Genomic DNA, 15,380 nt, shown 5'->3' with positions numbered 1-15,380 from the left:
CTTGCTGGGAGCTGTCATTGTGTGATCAGAGGACAGATATGGGCTTCAGCCAGAAAACCCAGGTTCCCATAGTTTCTAGACTCTCAGGAAACTCAGTTCAAATACATGGATGACTGTAGTTGGTGCAAAGAGGGCAACAGCCCTGGCGGGTGAATTCACGCATCCCTCCATCCCGTGTGCTGCCAGTCCACCCTTGATGACATGTTAGACAAATGCTCTGTCATAGAGGTTTCCCTTGTACTTAATGAAAGATAAAAAGACATGATTCTAGAGGAAAATAATGTGAGTCTCTAGGAAGGATCTGATGAGGAAAGGGACTCTGAGCGGGTAGTGACAGAATCCACATGCTGGCCCTTGAGACTCCTGGATGTAAAATCATGACAGAGAAGCAGCAGCCAGCGTGGGAGAGTGTGTCTGGGGAGAGGCTCTCTTTCCCATCCAAGCGCTGGTCAGCAGAGAGGGGTTGGCACTTTCTGGGGGTCTGGAGGGTGAGCCCTGGAAGATGAATAACAGCCAGAAGTTTCGAGAAGACAGAGCTGTGAAAAATAGAGGGTTGCTTTGGGAGGTGGTGGGAGAATCCCTTCCCTTGGTGGTTGGGGTGTACAAGCCAAGTTTGGGGGGACTGCTCTCTGGTGGTGTTGTGAGAAAGGGTTGTACCAGTGTAGGGTTGTCAAACATTTTCTGTTAAGGGCTAGATAGTATATTTTGGGCTCTCTGTTGCAACTACACAACTCGGCCATTGTAATATAAACATAGACAATATGTAAACAAATGGACATTGCTGTGTTTCAGTAAAACTTACTTACAAAGCAAGTGGGGGGGGCTAAATATGGCCTGTGGGTCACAGTTTGCTAGAGCACCAGTTGTCAGATTTGACTGTGCCTATAGAAATTACCTGTAGTTTTAGAAGCTACAGGCACTAGTGTCTGCCACCCAGGGATTCTGCTTTTGTTGGCCTGGCATGTGGTCTGTGCGTCAGGATTGTTCAGAGCTCCATAGGTGATTACAGTGTGTGGTCAGGCTCCTCTGAAATCCCTAGTAAAACTAAAACTTTGTGTTTCAAGGAACCTCTAAGGAACATAAAAAGATTTTGGCCTGGGTGGGCACAGGCATGTTTGGTTTACAGATGTTCCAGGGGTAAGAGCCTCAGGGTTGATTTTCTCCTTCCTCAAATATGAGAAGAATGGGTTTGCAAAATAAAAAGAAAATAGATCACCCTGCTGGAAAACAGATTACGCTGCTAGAATTCAAGACCAGCTCCTGTGGGAATGCAAACACCCAGCAGTGTATTGTTTGCTTTTAAAACAACCAATAAAACTCTCTTTTCTCCTGACAGGACATAAAGACCCTTCTGTTTGGGTCCAGCCTTTGCTGTTTCAATGAAGAATGGAAACTTCAGAGTTTTGCCTTTAATGACGCAGCCTCGTTAAAATATGGCATTGTGCAGAACAAGGCAGGTTGTTTTTAAGCTTCCCAGGGACTTTCTCTGGGCCCACCGTGGATAGAGGTGCCTGTCCCTGGGCTTGGTAAATCCTGTGAGGATCACCTGGGCTAGCCCCACATTGGCCCACTTGTCACCCGGGGGGGAACCTCGCATGTGGCTGGCAGAGCAACCGTGATGCATGGTGCTGGAGTCCTCGCTGAGAGGCGGCAGAGGGGCCCTGCCTCTGGGAGGGGGTAACAGAGAAGGTCCTTAGGCTGATGTTGAGAAATGACATTGCAGGCAGAACTGCAGAAAGGACACTGGAGGCAGGTGGCTGCACGCACACAGAGGGAGGCTGTGTGAAGGTCCAGGGTCTATAGGAAGTGGTAAAAGTATTAAGCCTGGGAGCTCTCGTTGTGGCTCAGGGGTAACAAACCTAACTAGTATCCATGAGGATGCAGGTTCCATCCCTGGCCTTGCTCAGTGGGTTAAGGATCCAGTGTTGTCATGTCCTATGGTGTAGGTCGCAGACGCGGCTCGGCAGCTGCAGCTCTGATTCGACCCCTAGCCTGGGAACTTCCATGTGCTGCAGGTGCAGCCCTAAAAAGCCAAAAAAAAAAAAAAAGTATCAAGCCTGAGGACCAGAAGTGCATGAAGAGGGAAACACATAGGTAGATGGTGGCAGGATTTGAACATGGCTTATATACGTTTCTCAAGATACACACTTTCAGGGCCAGAAGACACTCTAAATCTGGTGGCTCATCCAGGTTCCACTTCTCAAGCCCCAGAAGCCTCCCCTGCCTACACTGCCTGAGGAAGAGCTCCAGACCACCTGCTTCTCTCCCCAACACGGCCAAGTCAGCATGTGTTCTTGCACCCCGAGTACAGGGCACTCGTGGCCCGCTGCTCTGACGGTCCTCGTACTTACTGATGCCTTCAAGGAGCCCTCTCCCTCTAAGACACCCCTACTGGGTGCTGAGGCAGGCCTCCAGCTAGACCTAGATTGGTCAGACAAGCGGAGGCTGCCCAAAGGGCTAACTTCTAGCTGAGCTGGTACAAGGAGGCTTCCTGGAGGAGGCCTTTAGGATGGGCCTTGAACCTGGGCAGTCAGTTGACACGCTGAGGCCGTGGCCATGGAAACAGGATGCCTGTGGGATAGCCCTGGCTCCCCACTCACCCGGTTGTGAAGAGCCACTTTCCTCCCATCACACCACAGACTTGCTCCTTCCTCTAACAAGGGGCACCAGGGCCTTTGTCCCCCCCTGCCCAATTCAGGTCAGCTTCCTAGAAGTCATCACCGTGTCAGAAAACCCTGTTTGAGGGGCGTCGGCTCCCCATGTTCTGTAACCTGCAGAGGCTGGTTCTAGAGGCAGAGCCGCTCCGGCTCTGCCCTGAGCCAGTTCTCACGGGCACTCATGCTCGACCCTCTTTGCAGGGTGGTCCCTGCGGGGTTCTGGCGGCTGTCCAAGGCTGTGTCCTACAGAAGCTCCTGTTTGAAGGAGATAGTGGAGCCAGCTGCGCTCGGTAAGTCAATGCTCATTCCAGCAATATCTTCTTTTCCCAGAGCTTCTCCACACTGTCCAGAAAAAATAAGCAAGGAAATGTGTGTGTTCCCTGATATTTCCCGTCTTCTGGAAAGGGAAACGGCAGCTGGCTAACAGGGCCAGTGCTGACCGGTCTAAGTGACCTCCGTGCATCTGAGAGCAGGGAGGCTGGCAAGTCATGCTCATAGGGGCGGCAGCGGCTGGGCAGCTCAGCAGCTGCCCGAATCCCGACCACACGTCACTCTGCTGACCCTCCATCCCCACGGAGCCCAGCTCTTCCTCCCCTCGTTACCCCACCTCTGTCAGCAGCCATCTCCACGCAGTCCAGACAGCCCCACACGATATGGCTGCTCGCCCCTGGCCATTCACTCTCCACCTTATACCCTGAATAGTTGCCCGTGGCACCTCATTCTCATTTTCACGCCCTCAACAGACATTTCTAGAACATTCTCTCTGTGCAGGCACAAGTGATACAGAGAAGCACAGATGCATTCTCTCTCCTCCAGAGTGCTCTGTGAAGTTGAGTTATGGAGAGAAACCCATAATCCTATCTTGTGGTTGGTACTGAGATAGAAGGATTATTGAGGGGCTGGCCAGGACCAGGGCAGCTCAGCCAATCTGAGAGGACAGCCCTCTTACCTGAACCAGTAACTGCCTGCCCAGTTGTACCGAGTCACCCTCAGACTACAGAACTTCTGGCACTTTTTTTTTTCTTTCAGTTGAAATCTATCATACATAAAAAAGTACACAACTCAAAAAAGTGCACAACTCATATGTGTTCTGCTCTGTGAATTATTGTCAAATCACATGCCTGTAACATATCACCCAGCTCAAGAAGGAAAATATTTCCAGCACCCCAGAAACATCTTCCTGCCTCCATTCTCCTTCCCAGTGTTGTAATTAAGTGGATTTGGAAATCACAGTTTAGTTTTGCCAATTCCTGAACTTTAATTAAAGGGACTTGTTCTTGACATAGGCATTTTGGTGCCTTTTTGGTGGGGGGGACAACAAAACCCATCCCCCATTTATTCATGTTTAAATTCCTGGGAAAAGCACTAGTTCCCCAGACATCTAGTCAAGCTTGGTGCAAATGGAACACATTTTACCATTTTAAAGGAGGATGTAGCCTTAGAGTTGGAGTAAAGGAAGCTTTTCATGCTTGGCATTTAATAATTTGTTCAATAATATGGCTTCTCTAGTTACTTTGCAAAGTAATAATCCAAGGTTCATCTTTCAGGCTGAAAGGTGCTAACCGTAAGTATAGTGTAGCCGGAAGGAAGCCCAGTGGCATAGCATTTCCACAGCAAGGCCCCACCTTGTCCCATCCCACCCCCCAGCCTGCTCTGGAGTCCAGGCCAGCAAAGCACTGTCCACGCTGTGGCTGGGAGAGCCCCTTGAAGGGGTCAGCACAAGTGCACGCCCTGCCCATCCTCCCTCCTTGCACTGGGGAGAAACACAGGACTCAGAAGGGCAGCCATGGCCTTGGCTTCATGCCCCCTACGACTGAACATGAGATCCAGACGAATAGGACGTGAAGGGAGCTCAGGGCCCAGGGACGTGAGGAGGGTGGGGCAGGCCTTCTGGAGGAGTGACATTTTAATCTTACGGCTGAGCTGGAGGAGGAACTGATTCAGTTCCCACGCAAGCCTGTTCCTCCCTTGATTTTCCCTCCCAGCAAATCCCCTAGAGGCCTTCTCCGGCTCCTGCCACGCAGAGGCTGTGACCTCCCAGCTGAGACAAGCCCGGGCCTGCCTCAAGGCCCCTACCAATGGGTGCCCTTTCTATCCAAGTGATTACCTGTCCCGTGTCTGCCCCTTGGGACACAAGCGCCCTTAGAACAGGGGCCTTCCTGGGCCGCCTGGTCCCTAGCCGGTCCCTGGCATCCAGCCCCAGGCCTAGTCCATGGGAGAGGCCTTCAGAATTTTTTTTGGATGAACGCATGGACAAACGCATGGGTTCTCCAGACCAACAGGAGGGGAGGGACAGTATTCCAGCAAGAAGAGTGGTGTGCAGAGGCCTGAGTTGCCTGGAGAGGCCAGGGCAGGGTGTAGAGGGCAGGCCAAGGCCCAGGTGGCAGGTGGGTTAGGGCCAGACTGCCAGAGAGGCCTCGGGTCCAGCAGCCTGCTTGGGTCAAGCTTGGGCCTCGGCCCTCATGGGAAATGTCTCATAACTCATTTCAGCTCCATGCCCTTCAGAGCTGATTTTGGACTTGGACTTTGGACTTCTCAGGGAAAGTCTTTTCCCAGCCATCAGGAGGGGGTGTTTCTGCCCAGGGTTTCTTGTTGCCTACCCTGCACCCCCACCAAGGGGATGTAAGAGCCTCTGGACCCCCAGGCATGTCCTCAGGAGAGTTCTACTCTCCACACCAGAGAGGGCAGCCAGGGCTTGGAAGGCAGAAGGTCCTTCAAGCTGGGGGCCCAAGATGGCTCCAGGTAGAAAGAAAACTGTACCGGCTGTGGGAAGTGAGTTCTTCCCTACCCGCCACTGCCTGCCAGCCAGCCAGACCTTCCGTTTGTACTGACAGTTGTCTATTTATTTAAGCACCAACTAGATGGAGAGCTTGCCAAGGCTCTGCTGGGAAGAGGGGGCGGAGGGCGGGGGGATTGCAGCCTGGCCCCCGGGGTTCCCTCTCATCTGAGAGCCTGAGAGAAGAGTCAGGGCCAGCCTAGGTTGAAGGCCCTCAAAGGCTGGGCTGGGGGGGCAGAGCTGGATCCTGGCGGGCAGTGGTGGGTTGGCGGGGCGGTGGGGGGAGGGCCGCTGGCTGCTGGGGGTTGTGTGGAGTGTGCCTGGTGGGAAGGGGTCCTGCTTGTGGGGAGGCCTGTGCTGAGCAGCCAGGAGAACTCCACCTGCTGGTCAGGCAGGGCCTCTCCTGCAGGCAGTGTGGAAAGATCCATGCTGCAGAGGAGTGACCTCGCCTGTCTTTTCAGCCCCCAACTATGGGTGATGCTTGTAGTGCCCTCTGCTGCTGCACCCCTGGGGTGAGTCCTTCTGGTTCAAGCCAAAGCCAGGGAAGTGAGGGGGTGGGGCCCGGGGCTGGCAGCCGAGGAAGGAGGCGAGAGCAGTCTGGGTCGCCCTTGGCTGAGGTGAGGCCCTGCATCTTAGAGGCCACAGAAAGTCATCTTGGCCAAATGGGCATGGGTGCAATCTATAGGTGCCTATGCTGTGCCCAGCACTGTGGTCCTTAGCTTGTCCCAGGATGGGGGTGTCTGAAGAGAGGGCTGGACTGGCCACACACCAGGATTACGCGGTGGGCGAGCAGGGCCTCCCTTTCCCCTTTTGTGAATCTCTGTCCTGCTCAAGTCTGACTCCGTGTCCTTCATAATTCATCAAGGGCCATGCTGCTGGGTCGGATGCGGGGATGACCTGATGTGGTACATGTAGGGAAACTGAGGCCCAGGGTGGGAAAGACGCTTGCCCAGGTCACACCTGGCCTCCATGGCAGAGCCAAGCCTGGCACATGATGCTGTCCATCACACCACGTTGTGTCCTAGAAGGGACTCTGAATACCAGGAGAGCCAGAGGGGCCAGGAGGGGCTGGCAGCAGGAGGCTCAGTGTCATGAGCTTGAAACACCTGAGGGCTGGACCCCCAGATGGACTCTCAGTGACCAAGGTGCTGCTCTGTAGTTTACCAAGGGCTTCTGGGCAGAACCTCCCTATTTTTCCTAATCTGGAAACAAATAAATACAGAAGATGACAGACAGTAATACAGTAATCCCCTGGGCACCTGCTGCCTCATGAAAGCAAAGGGTGACATCCCTGCAGGGACTGCTCAGCCCCAGCCTCTCTGGTTTCACTGATCCATTTGTAGGATTTTAACATCAATTGATTGGGTCATTGATGTTGCTGCATGGGTTGTGTGTTCTGAGCTGTGTTTAAGCCTTCAGTACTCCATTTTGACTCTGAAATTCCAGGATTTCAGAAATGATCTGGCTTATAGGAAAAAAAACCCAAAACTAATAAAGCAAAACCAGACCAGTTCCTCTGTTCTCTTCAGGAACACCACGATGGCCCGCCTGCTACACAGAGGCGGCACCTGTAGCTGCCAAACTATGGGCCCTGCAGGGGATCCGGGACCGGGCCGGGGGGCCTTTCCGTGCTGATCTGCAGACCCAGGCGGGGAATGGTTCTGTGAAAGCAGCACGAGGATGTGACTGTGCCCTCCAGGGAAATCATGCTGAAGTAAAGGCTTCTTGGCACGGGTGGTGTTTTTCCTGTAGGACTGTCTGGCTTCATTAAGGTTCATTCCATCAGGCCAGCAGCCGGCTTCTCCTCAATCGGGGCGGACAGAGCCGGGCGGCAGGACCTGGTGTTTTTCCACTCGAGGAGGGGCTGTGCCGGCCGGCGGCTCAGCTCGTGGGAAGAGACGATGAACCTCGTTCCCCTGCGGGCCTGGGCAGCACCTTGGGCAAGGGAGCTGTCCTCTCGCTGAGGAAGTTGAGGCCCTTGTCCAAGGCCTCTCTGGACATTAGTTAGCGGAGCCAGGCTCTGAACTAGGTCCGGTGGGCCCCAGGCCAGCCTTCTTCCTCCGGCAGGGTTTGACCCTGAGAGCGAGTGGAAAGGCCTGCAGTCACTGGCCAGCTTTCCTCTGGTTCTTCTGCAGGCTCAGATGGGTGGGCACATCAGAGTGGACGGGTCAGCCTGTTTTGACATCACGAGGGTAGAAATATCTCTTTAATCTGAGAGACTTGGGTAACGAGACAAATGTCTTATTCCTCCCCGCCCACCACCATCCTGCATTTCTGTGAGGACTTAGGCTTTTTAAAAAAGAAACTTCTCTTGGTTTAAGAGCCAGGCCAGGTGCTAGGTTCATGGTAGGAACTTGATAAACACGCGTGTCCCTGATCGAGGCAGTGCAGGACCATCCTTGTCACCCAGGTGAAGGCAGACAGTGACCTGGTGAAGGTGGAGGCTGGGTGGCTCACCACACCTCCCTCCTTCCTCTGTCGCCTGCATGCCCCAAAGCCTTGTCTTACCTGGGCCCGGTTACGTGGCAGGACGACAAGGCTGGACTGACATGTGGGGCCATCTGGCCCAGTGGCCGCCTTGATGGGTGGGGAGGTGAGACCAGTGACGGCAAGGGGCTTCCTCAAGGCCTTGAGCCGGGAATGGAACCCCGGTCTGACCACCGTACTACCCTGATGCCTGTTTTGTGGAAGGCTGTGACTCAAAAGAGCAGGCTGGAGAAGACTGGGGGAGGATGGAGGGGCTAAATGGAAGCCAGTGAAAAGAATGACGACTTTTGTATAGAAACATGGAGGTTCAGAGGGTCTATAATTGGGGCCTGTGAGGCCTGGAAAATACGCCCGGCCCAGGAGCCAGGTCTCTTGATGGTGTTGCAGGTGCTGGAAAGTGGGCTCAGAGGCCGAGGGATGCTGGTTTCCGACACCAGGAACTCGAGACAGCTGCTTCCAGCTCCCCACTCTCTGCTTCCTCCCTCCCTGCTGTTTCTCCTTGTCCAGGTTTTACTATGTGACCTTGGGTAAATCATTTAGTCTCTGTGCTTCGGGTTTCCCCGTTTTAAAAGGGGGCAACAATAGTACCTCCTTCATAGGGTGGTGGGTTTTTTTTGTTGTTGTTTTTTGTTTGTTTGTTTGTTTGTTTGTTTTAAATGGCCGAACCCACGGCATATGGAAGGAGATTCCTAGGCCAGGGGTTGAATCTGAGCCACAGCTGCTCCTTTAACCTACTGTGCCAGGCTAGGGATCGAACTCATGCCTGCCCAGCTACCCGAGCCACTGCAGTTGGATTTTTAACCTACTGTGCCACAGCGGAAACTCCTGTGGGATGGTTTTAATGATTAATGAAATAGTACTTGTGAAGTGCTTCTCACAGTGCCTGGCACATGATAATGTCTTCATGTATGTTGGTTTTTAAGATCTTACTTGTGGCCACACTGAGAAGCTTTCTATCAAGCGTTACCGGCTTCAGTAAGTTAGTGTAGAACATAGTGAGGGTTTGGAAGGTGACCTGGTGCCGTCTGCACATTTTCCAGCACAGATGTTCTAGGCAGAGTATACAGCCCAGGCATAACTTTGCACCACTCACTCCTACCCACAGTGAGCGCCTTAACTGGGGAAGGTCTGGTCCCACCGAGCTGTGGGAGGGGCCCGTGGGGAGGACAGGAGGGAGGGCAGGATGGAGCAGAGCCAGGCACTGGCTGTACAGCTCAGCCAAGGAGCAAGGCACCCTGGTACCCAGCAGAGGCAGGAAGGGGTGAGGCTGACATGACTGCCAGTCACCTGGGTGGGGGCAGGGCAGGAAACAGGAGCCGTGGGGATGATGGGGTCCACAGTCATGAGTTCTTATCCCACAGAGATCAACGTCCAGTCCCTTCTCCTTTGTCTGATGAGTCCTACTTTCCAGGCCCTGCTTGGTCCTTGGCAGCCTCTCCCGAAACCCAGGGCAGCGCTTCCTCACCTTTGTTTTCATAGTTGACGGTGGCCCGGGCCAGCGCTCCGCACAGCTCAGGCCATCCGGTTTGCTGATGGCGTGATCACTGTCTCCAAAGGAGCAGGGGGCTTCCTGAGGCCGCGCCAGTGCCAGGGAGCCTGCGTTTCATTTCTCAAGTTGTTGGATGCTTGCTGGTCTCTTTGGGTTTGAAAGATGGCCTGCTGTCCGCGGCTGATCACATTCACATCAGATGTTCACCTTCCCGTGACCTCTTTGGCCACAGCCGACGTGCAGACTTGAGGTTTCCATAAAGACGGCAGCAAATGCTGCCCTTTATTGAACATTCACCACACGCCAGGCCCTGGGCCAAGGGCTTTACACATGTCACCCCCAAGGCGATGAAGGAGGTACCACTGTCATGGCCAGCTTGGGCATGGGGAACCTGAGGGACCCTATGTCCTGTTGAGTCACAACAGTCTTGGTGCAGACGGCTGGCTCGGTGTCCTAGGCACTGGCCCGGGTCACAAGCTGCCCGCCATGCTGACCTGCGTCCTGATCTCATGGTTCCCCTTTCCTGCCCTGAGGGGAAAGAGAGAACACCTGTTTTCTTTCCCCCTCACAAGCTCAGCCTGGAGCTCAGGAGTTCCTTGGCGACGGAATGCGTGGAAACTCCTGTGTTCCTGTGAACCCTGGCAGGGTCCTCAAGCCCCCTTTCGTTTGTTTGGAAGGGAGACACTCAACACCCAGCCCACTTTTGTAACAGTTTAGAAAAGCTTCAGAATCCAGGGTGGGCAAGAAGCGCCACTCGGTGGAGCCCTGGAGATGTGAATCTGAGAGGAGCACCCCCTTCTCTCTCGTTGACTTTGTGCGCTGGGGGCCTCTTGGTGACGGTGTTCAGGGTAAGAGAGCTCTCTGCCATTTTCGACACCCGCTGACTGTCTGTTCTTCTTCTTAAACCCTTTTGCTCCTAAGACTGTAATGGCTTGTCTCTGAGCTCTGCCCCTCCTGTCTGCCTCCCCCACCTCACCCCTGCGGTAGAATTCCACGGGCCCCACCCTTAGCCATGACCTCTGCCTTCCTCATCCTGTCTCTGGGAAATCTTAGGCGCTCAGAGTGCCAAGGATGCCTCATGGGCTGGTGGGCAGTAAACCTCTACTCGGCCCAGATGGCTCTTCCGGGCTTTGGAGCAACAGCTTCACCCGGGGCCCCACACGCACCTCCAGCTGCTCCCTCTTCCTGCCCCCATTCCTCATTTCAGTTGGTGGTACCACCATGTACTCACTCAAAACCCAGCAGTCACCCCAAAGCCTTCCCTTCCCACATCCCCAGGCCCTGTGTCTAAGTAACCAGCACTTTACCCTCGGAATCTGTATCAGCTCGGGGAGCACAGGGCACCTGCTTGCCCGAGCCGTTGTCTTCAGGGGTTTGGATATCGAGACTGACGGGGCTGGGGCAGAGCAGGGCCATGCCTCTGCCTAGAATGGCAGCAGTTCCAGGCTTGGTTCCAGGGCTTTGTCTGAACTTGCAGCCTTTCCTTCCGACACCTCTGGGCCCTGCCAAACCCCCAGAGGCCCCTTTGCTCCATGGGTGATTTTTCTGCCTGCTGCCCCTCCAGTCCTGCAGAGGCCTCTCCCTCAAGTCTATTCCCCTGGTTCTCATCTGCGAGAGTCTCTGGGCTGCAGGGCCCCTCGGGTGGCAGAAGAAAGGACAGGCCATCTGCCACAGGGCTGTGCCATCTCTGACTTATATCCTTGCAGGTATAAACACATTTCCTTTTTTGTCCTCAGGCAGCTGCAGCCTTCAGACGCTCACAGGACCCACTGCTTGGCCCTGGCCATCGCAGACATTGTGTGGCGGGCCGGGGGCCACGAGAGAGCCGTGGTCACACTGTAAGTGCTTCCCAGGGCTGTGCTGCTACCACTCAGCCTCAGACAGGCACAGCTGCAGGCAAGCTGGCCTGTGCTTTCCTGTCCTCGGGCAAGTCTCTTCCCCCACAGGCTGTCTGGGCCTAAGGACTGTGTCTATGTCCCGTCCAACTCCTGCTCTGTGCTGGGAGAAGCCCAGAGAGTTGGCCTGATGTGCTGGAAAGCCCTGCCCTGGGAGAAGATCAGCCCTTACACAGCCCCCGTGGGGAGGGGGTCAGACCTGGGGACTCCCTCTCTGGGGAGCACTGAGCCTAACCCGCCTGAGAAAACCCCTGGCCCAGGGGCAGCCTGCTTCTCTCTATTTGTCTGAGCCGGAGGCCTCGGAAAACAGCCACTCAGTCGACCGGTCTTCCCCTGCGCCAGTCCCCAAAGCATGCTCGAGTTTGCTCTGTCACTTGGATCCCCGTTCTGCTGAGGAGGAGACTCAGGGACGTGAGAGGTCACTGGCGGAACCGGCACAGTCTTTTCCCTGCTGCCTCTGTCCCACTGCTGGAGGATGTCATCCTTGTCATTTCCGTGGACGGTCACCGGTTCTTCAGCCTGACGCTGCAGAGCGGAAGCACCACCTCATCCCGGCGTGTGGCTAAGCTTTAGCAAAGGGGTGCCCTTTGGGACCAAGGACCACACCCTGGTGGGGCACAGTGGTCAGTAGAGCACAGTGCTTAAGAGACTGCAGAGGCTGGTCCCAGTGCTGTTAGTTATGGCCTGCTTGCCCTTGAGCAATTGGCTCAGCCTCTCTGCCTAACCTGTTTACTCATCTGGGAAGCAAGGGCGATGATGATGATTACTTACTGGGCTGATTGTGAGAATTAAATGAGTCAATATAAATGGAGTATATAATAAATGAAAATAATATTATCGGTCAGTTTAAATCATTGACCACATTAAAAAAGTGGTAAATAATAAGATGAAGCACTTGGGATAGGTCTGGCACATACCAAATGTCATGTCAGTGTTAGGTATTATCATTGTCCCTGTTCTTGTCTGGTGCTTGTCCTTGGTACCCATGTTCCAGGTAACTTTTGATCCCTGGTCTTTAGAATCCAAGGACCTGCATGGCAGCCCTGAGAGCAGATGGGGCAACATTCCGTCTCTCCTCACTTTACAGATTAGGAAATAGAAGCCCAGAGAGGGGCAGTGGCTGATCCAAGGCTGCATAGCAGGCCCCAAACCCAAATGCCTCGTTTTTGTCCAGGCCTTCCTGGGCTGCAAACAGATGTCCTCCAAGAGGCCGGAGGCCAGACTTCCTCAAGTCCCCAAGAACGAAGGGCAAGTCAGCATTCCTCAGTCTGGAAATAGGTTCGGCAGTGGATGAGAGGCCAACGCGCTTCTGCCAGGACTTGAATTTGGTTCCTGAGCTCTCCGCTGACTGTCGTTCCATTCCATGGCCCCCACTATACCCTGTTGGTGAACTCTGCAGACCAGCCTAGCGGGGAGCTCAGAGCAGGACCATGAGAAGCGCTTTGCTCTCTCCTCTCCCCTGGGCCACCTTTGCGTTTGTCCTCTTTGAGCTGCCGTGTGGTTTCACCCTGGCTTCAGGGCATGTCTCCTCTCCACGCAGAGACTCATGCATCTCCCTTTCCTTTTTAGGGCTTCGGGAACACAGCAGTTCAGTCCAGCGGGGAAATACAAAGCAGATGGAATCTTAGAAACAGTACGGCTTTCTGGAAAATTATCACGCAACCTTTGGCTTTGTTTGGGGACAGTCTCCTTTCATATAAGTAAATCCTTCCTCAGCTGGGATGGCCCAGCCCTGCCTGTGGCCCGGGCCATCAGACTCCTCCACCTGGGGTTGGGGTGGGGCAGAGGTGGGCGGCTTTGGGATGGGCTCTGGCCAGATCTGGCTTTATGGCTGAAAGGCTCATGAGCACCCTGTCACGTCAAGGTTGTGCAGAGCCTGAAGTCCCCCAACGCACAGCATTCTGCACCTGATGCCTTTTGGCTAAACGCCAGCCTTTCCTGTGTCCCTCTTTATATGTCACAGCATCCTCTCTGGGATTGTTATGAGCGGGTAGCGGGGGTGGGAGGAAGAGAGAGAGGAAGTTAGACAACAGAGGAGTTTTGATGGACAGAGCTCCAGCCATAAATCAGACCCAAGTAAGACAAAGGTTGGGAAAGAAAGGAGAGACGTGAAAATGCAGAAACAGTGCCATTTCCCGCAAATCAACCTCCTCTTCACTGAGGATTTGGTTGTACTTTGTTTCCTTTGACCTTGCTTTAGGCATATGTGGCCCGGGGATCCTAATTAAGCGTCTCACTTTGTTGGATGTTTTCTGTAAAAGTGTTTTTTTCTAATCAGCCTGAGAAAGCACAGGAGGCTTATGACCACTGCTTCCCATGGGACTCAGGACACTGCCGGCTGGGCTTAGAACTGGCCTGGCGATGGCCGTCTGGATGGGTGACCCACCCTGTACCCTCCTGCACCCCCTGCCCCAGGGGTTTCTCTGATATCCATGCCTAGCCCTCATGGTGCAGCCCTGCCATGCGTGATGCCAGCTCCTGGGTTTTGGTCCCATGATGAACAAATCCTGGGGTCTCTAAAGCAGACTCAGTATTGCTGCAGGGCAGCAGCCCCAGAGACCTGGGCTGGGCCCTGCAGCCTCTAAGTCATGCCTCTCCACCCCGGTGGGGGAGTGCCACTCCACCCCGGCTCCCGAGGTCACTCTCTCTGACTGCAGGGCATTCCTCAGTGGGGTCACAGAAGCTAATCCAGCAGAGGGCCCTGAAGTCGGGGCCACAGAAGCTAATCCAGCAGAGGGCATCCATGGGGCTCGGGCAGTTCACTGTGTGTGTTTGTGTTTCTCAGCTCATACTCCACAGTTTGACCTGCTATGAGGAGCTGGTGACTTTTCTTCAGCAGAGCATCCATCAGGTATGAACAGTGGTCTAGTTTGTGGCATGTGCATTGCTAAGCCTCTGCTTTCTTTGTGGAAGAGATGCTGGTGAACTGGGTTTGTTCCTCATTCTTCCTCACCCTGGGGCGGGGAGTAATGTTGTCTGCAGAAGAATGGGCTTGGGGCAGAGGATCCAGTCTCTGCCACTGTGTCCTTGAGGGCTGGTCATGGCTACAGGTAAGGGAGCCACCGCAGCGGGAGTTGCAGGAGCAGAGCAGGGGTGGAGCAGGGTCAGAATAAGGGGAGCAGCTATCAGACTGTGGTTAGGAGAGCAGGCAGCTACCTCTGGAGGTAAAGGACCCTCCCAGAACCAGCTGGGGAGGTGACTAGGAACGGGATCCCTGGGCTCCGGTTGGGCTGGGTTGGAGGTCTGAGCACCTAAGGAGACCCTGCTGTCAGAGGACCTTGGGTGGTGTCCTGCGAGGTGGGGCAGGGCCAGTCAGGGCGGGAGCCGCGCACTGCTCCTGGCGGAGAGAGCGGGTGCCTGGCCAGGGCCTGTGAGCCGGCGGGCCAAGGAAATGCAGAGTTTGGCTGTAGCATCGCTGGCTTTGTGGAGGAGGGTAGCGAACACTCCAGCTGTGAGGGACATGGTGACTGGAGCCGACAGCCCGGGTTTGCGTGGCTCGGTGACTTGGGTCCCTTACTGGACCCTCTGCCTTGGTTTCCTCCTGTGTAGTGCGTGGATGGTGATAACAGTGCCCGCCTCGGAGCACCTTCCTGCTCCATGTTCCTGGTGATCGTTAGCTTCCCTTGCAGGTGGTTTATCACCACGGTTGCGATCACCTAAGGCAACCTCGAGACAGGTTAGCTGCAGGTGTGTAGAGGCAGGAGGGAAGAGGGCCAGAGAGGAAGCAGCCTGTGGTAAGGCTAGGAGATGGCTCCCCGACCGTGAGGCCACAAAGTTCTGACGCCTGTATGTCAGGGCTGAAGGAAAGAGACGGCGAGAGGCCGCCCTCTTCTGGTGCTCAGGCCCGTCTCTGGGCTTCCTCTCGGCCTTCCCTTCAGCCATCTGGGCTGTGGGCCTGACTCTTTCAGGCTCCAGAGAAGAGCATGTGCTGGTGAGCCGGCGGGAGACCTTGCTGGATGTGGGACCAGGCCAAACACTCCTGCTGTCGTATCACTGTCTCAAGCACAGCTCCTGGAGGATGCTGAGGGTCCCGATACATCCTAGGGAGTGTCCTGGCCCCGACAGCATGGATGCCT

At 54.8% G+C, this 15,380-nt stretch overlaps 1 protein-coding gene across 1 annotated transcript in view; it reads left to right on the top strand.

The window, feature by feature from the left end:
* The window catches only part of MINDY4 (MINDY lysine 48 deubiquitinase 4), a 106,161-nt gene that overhangs the window by 53,662 nt on the left and 37,119 nt on the right, over positions 1-15,380 (top strand). Inside the window, 5 exon segments of the mRNA XM_021079233.1 lie at positions 1,337-1,453; positions 2,859-2,947; positions 11,146-11,247; positions 12,874-12,937; positions 14,090-14,155. Coding sequence (XP_020934892.1) covers positions 1,337-1,453; positions 2,859-2,947; positions 11,146-11,247; positions 12,874-12,937; positions 14,090-14,155 — 438 coding nt within the window.

The sequence above is a fragment of the Sus scrofa genome, chromosome 18 (assembly GCF_000003025.6).
Source record: "Sus scrofa isolate TJ Tabasco breed Duroc chromosome 18, Sscrofa11.1, whole genome shotgun sequence".
NCBI classification, from domain to species: domain Eukaryota; kingdom Metazoa; phylum Chordata; class Mammalia; order Artiodactyla; family Suidae; genus Sus; species Sus scrofa.
The sequence above is the reverse complement of the archived record's forward strand: the minus strand, read 5'-3'. Positions and strand labels throughout refer to the sequence as shown.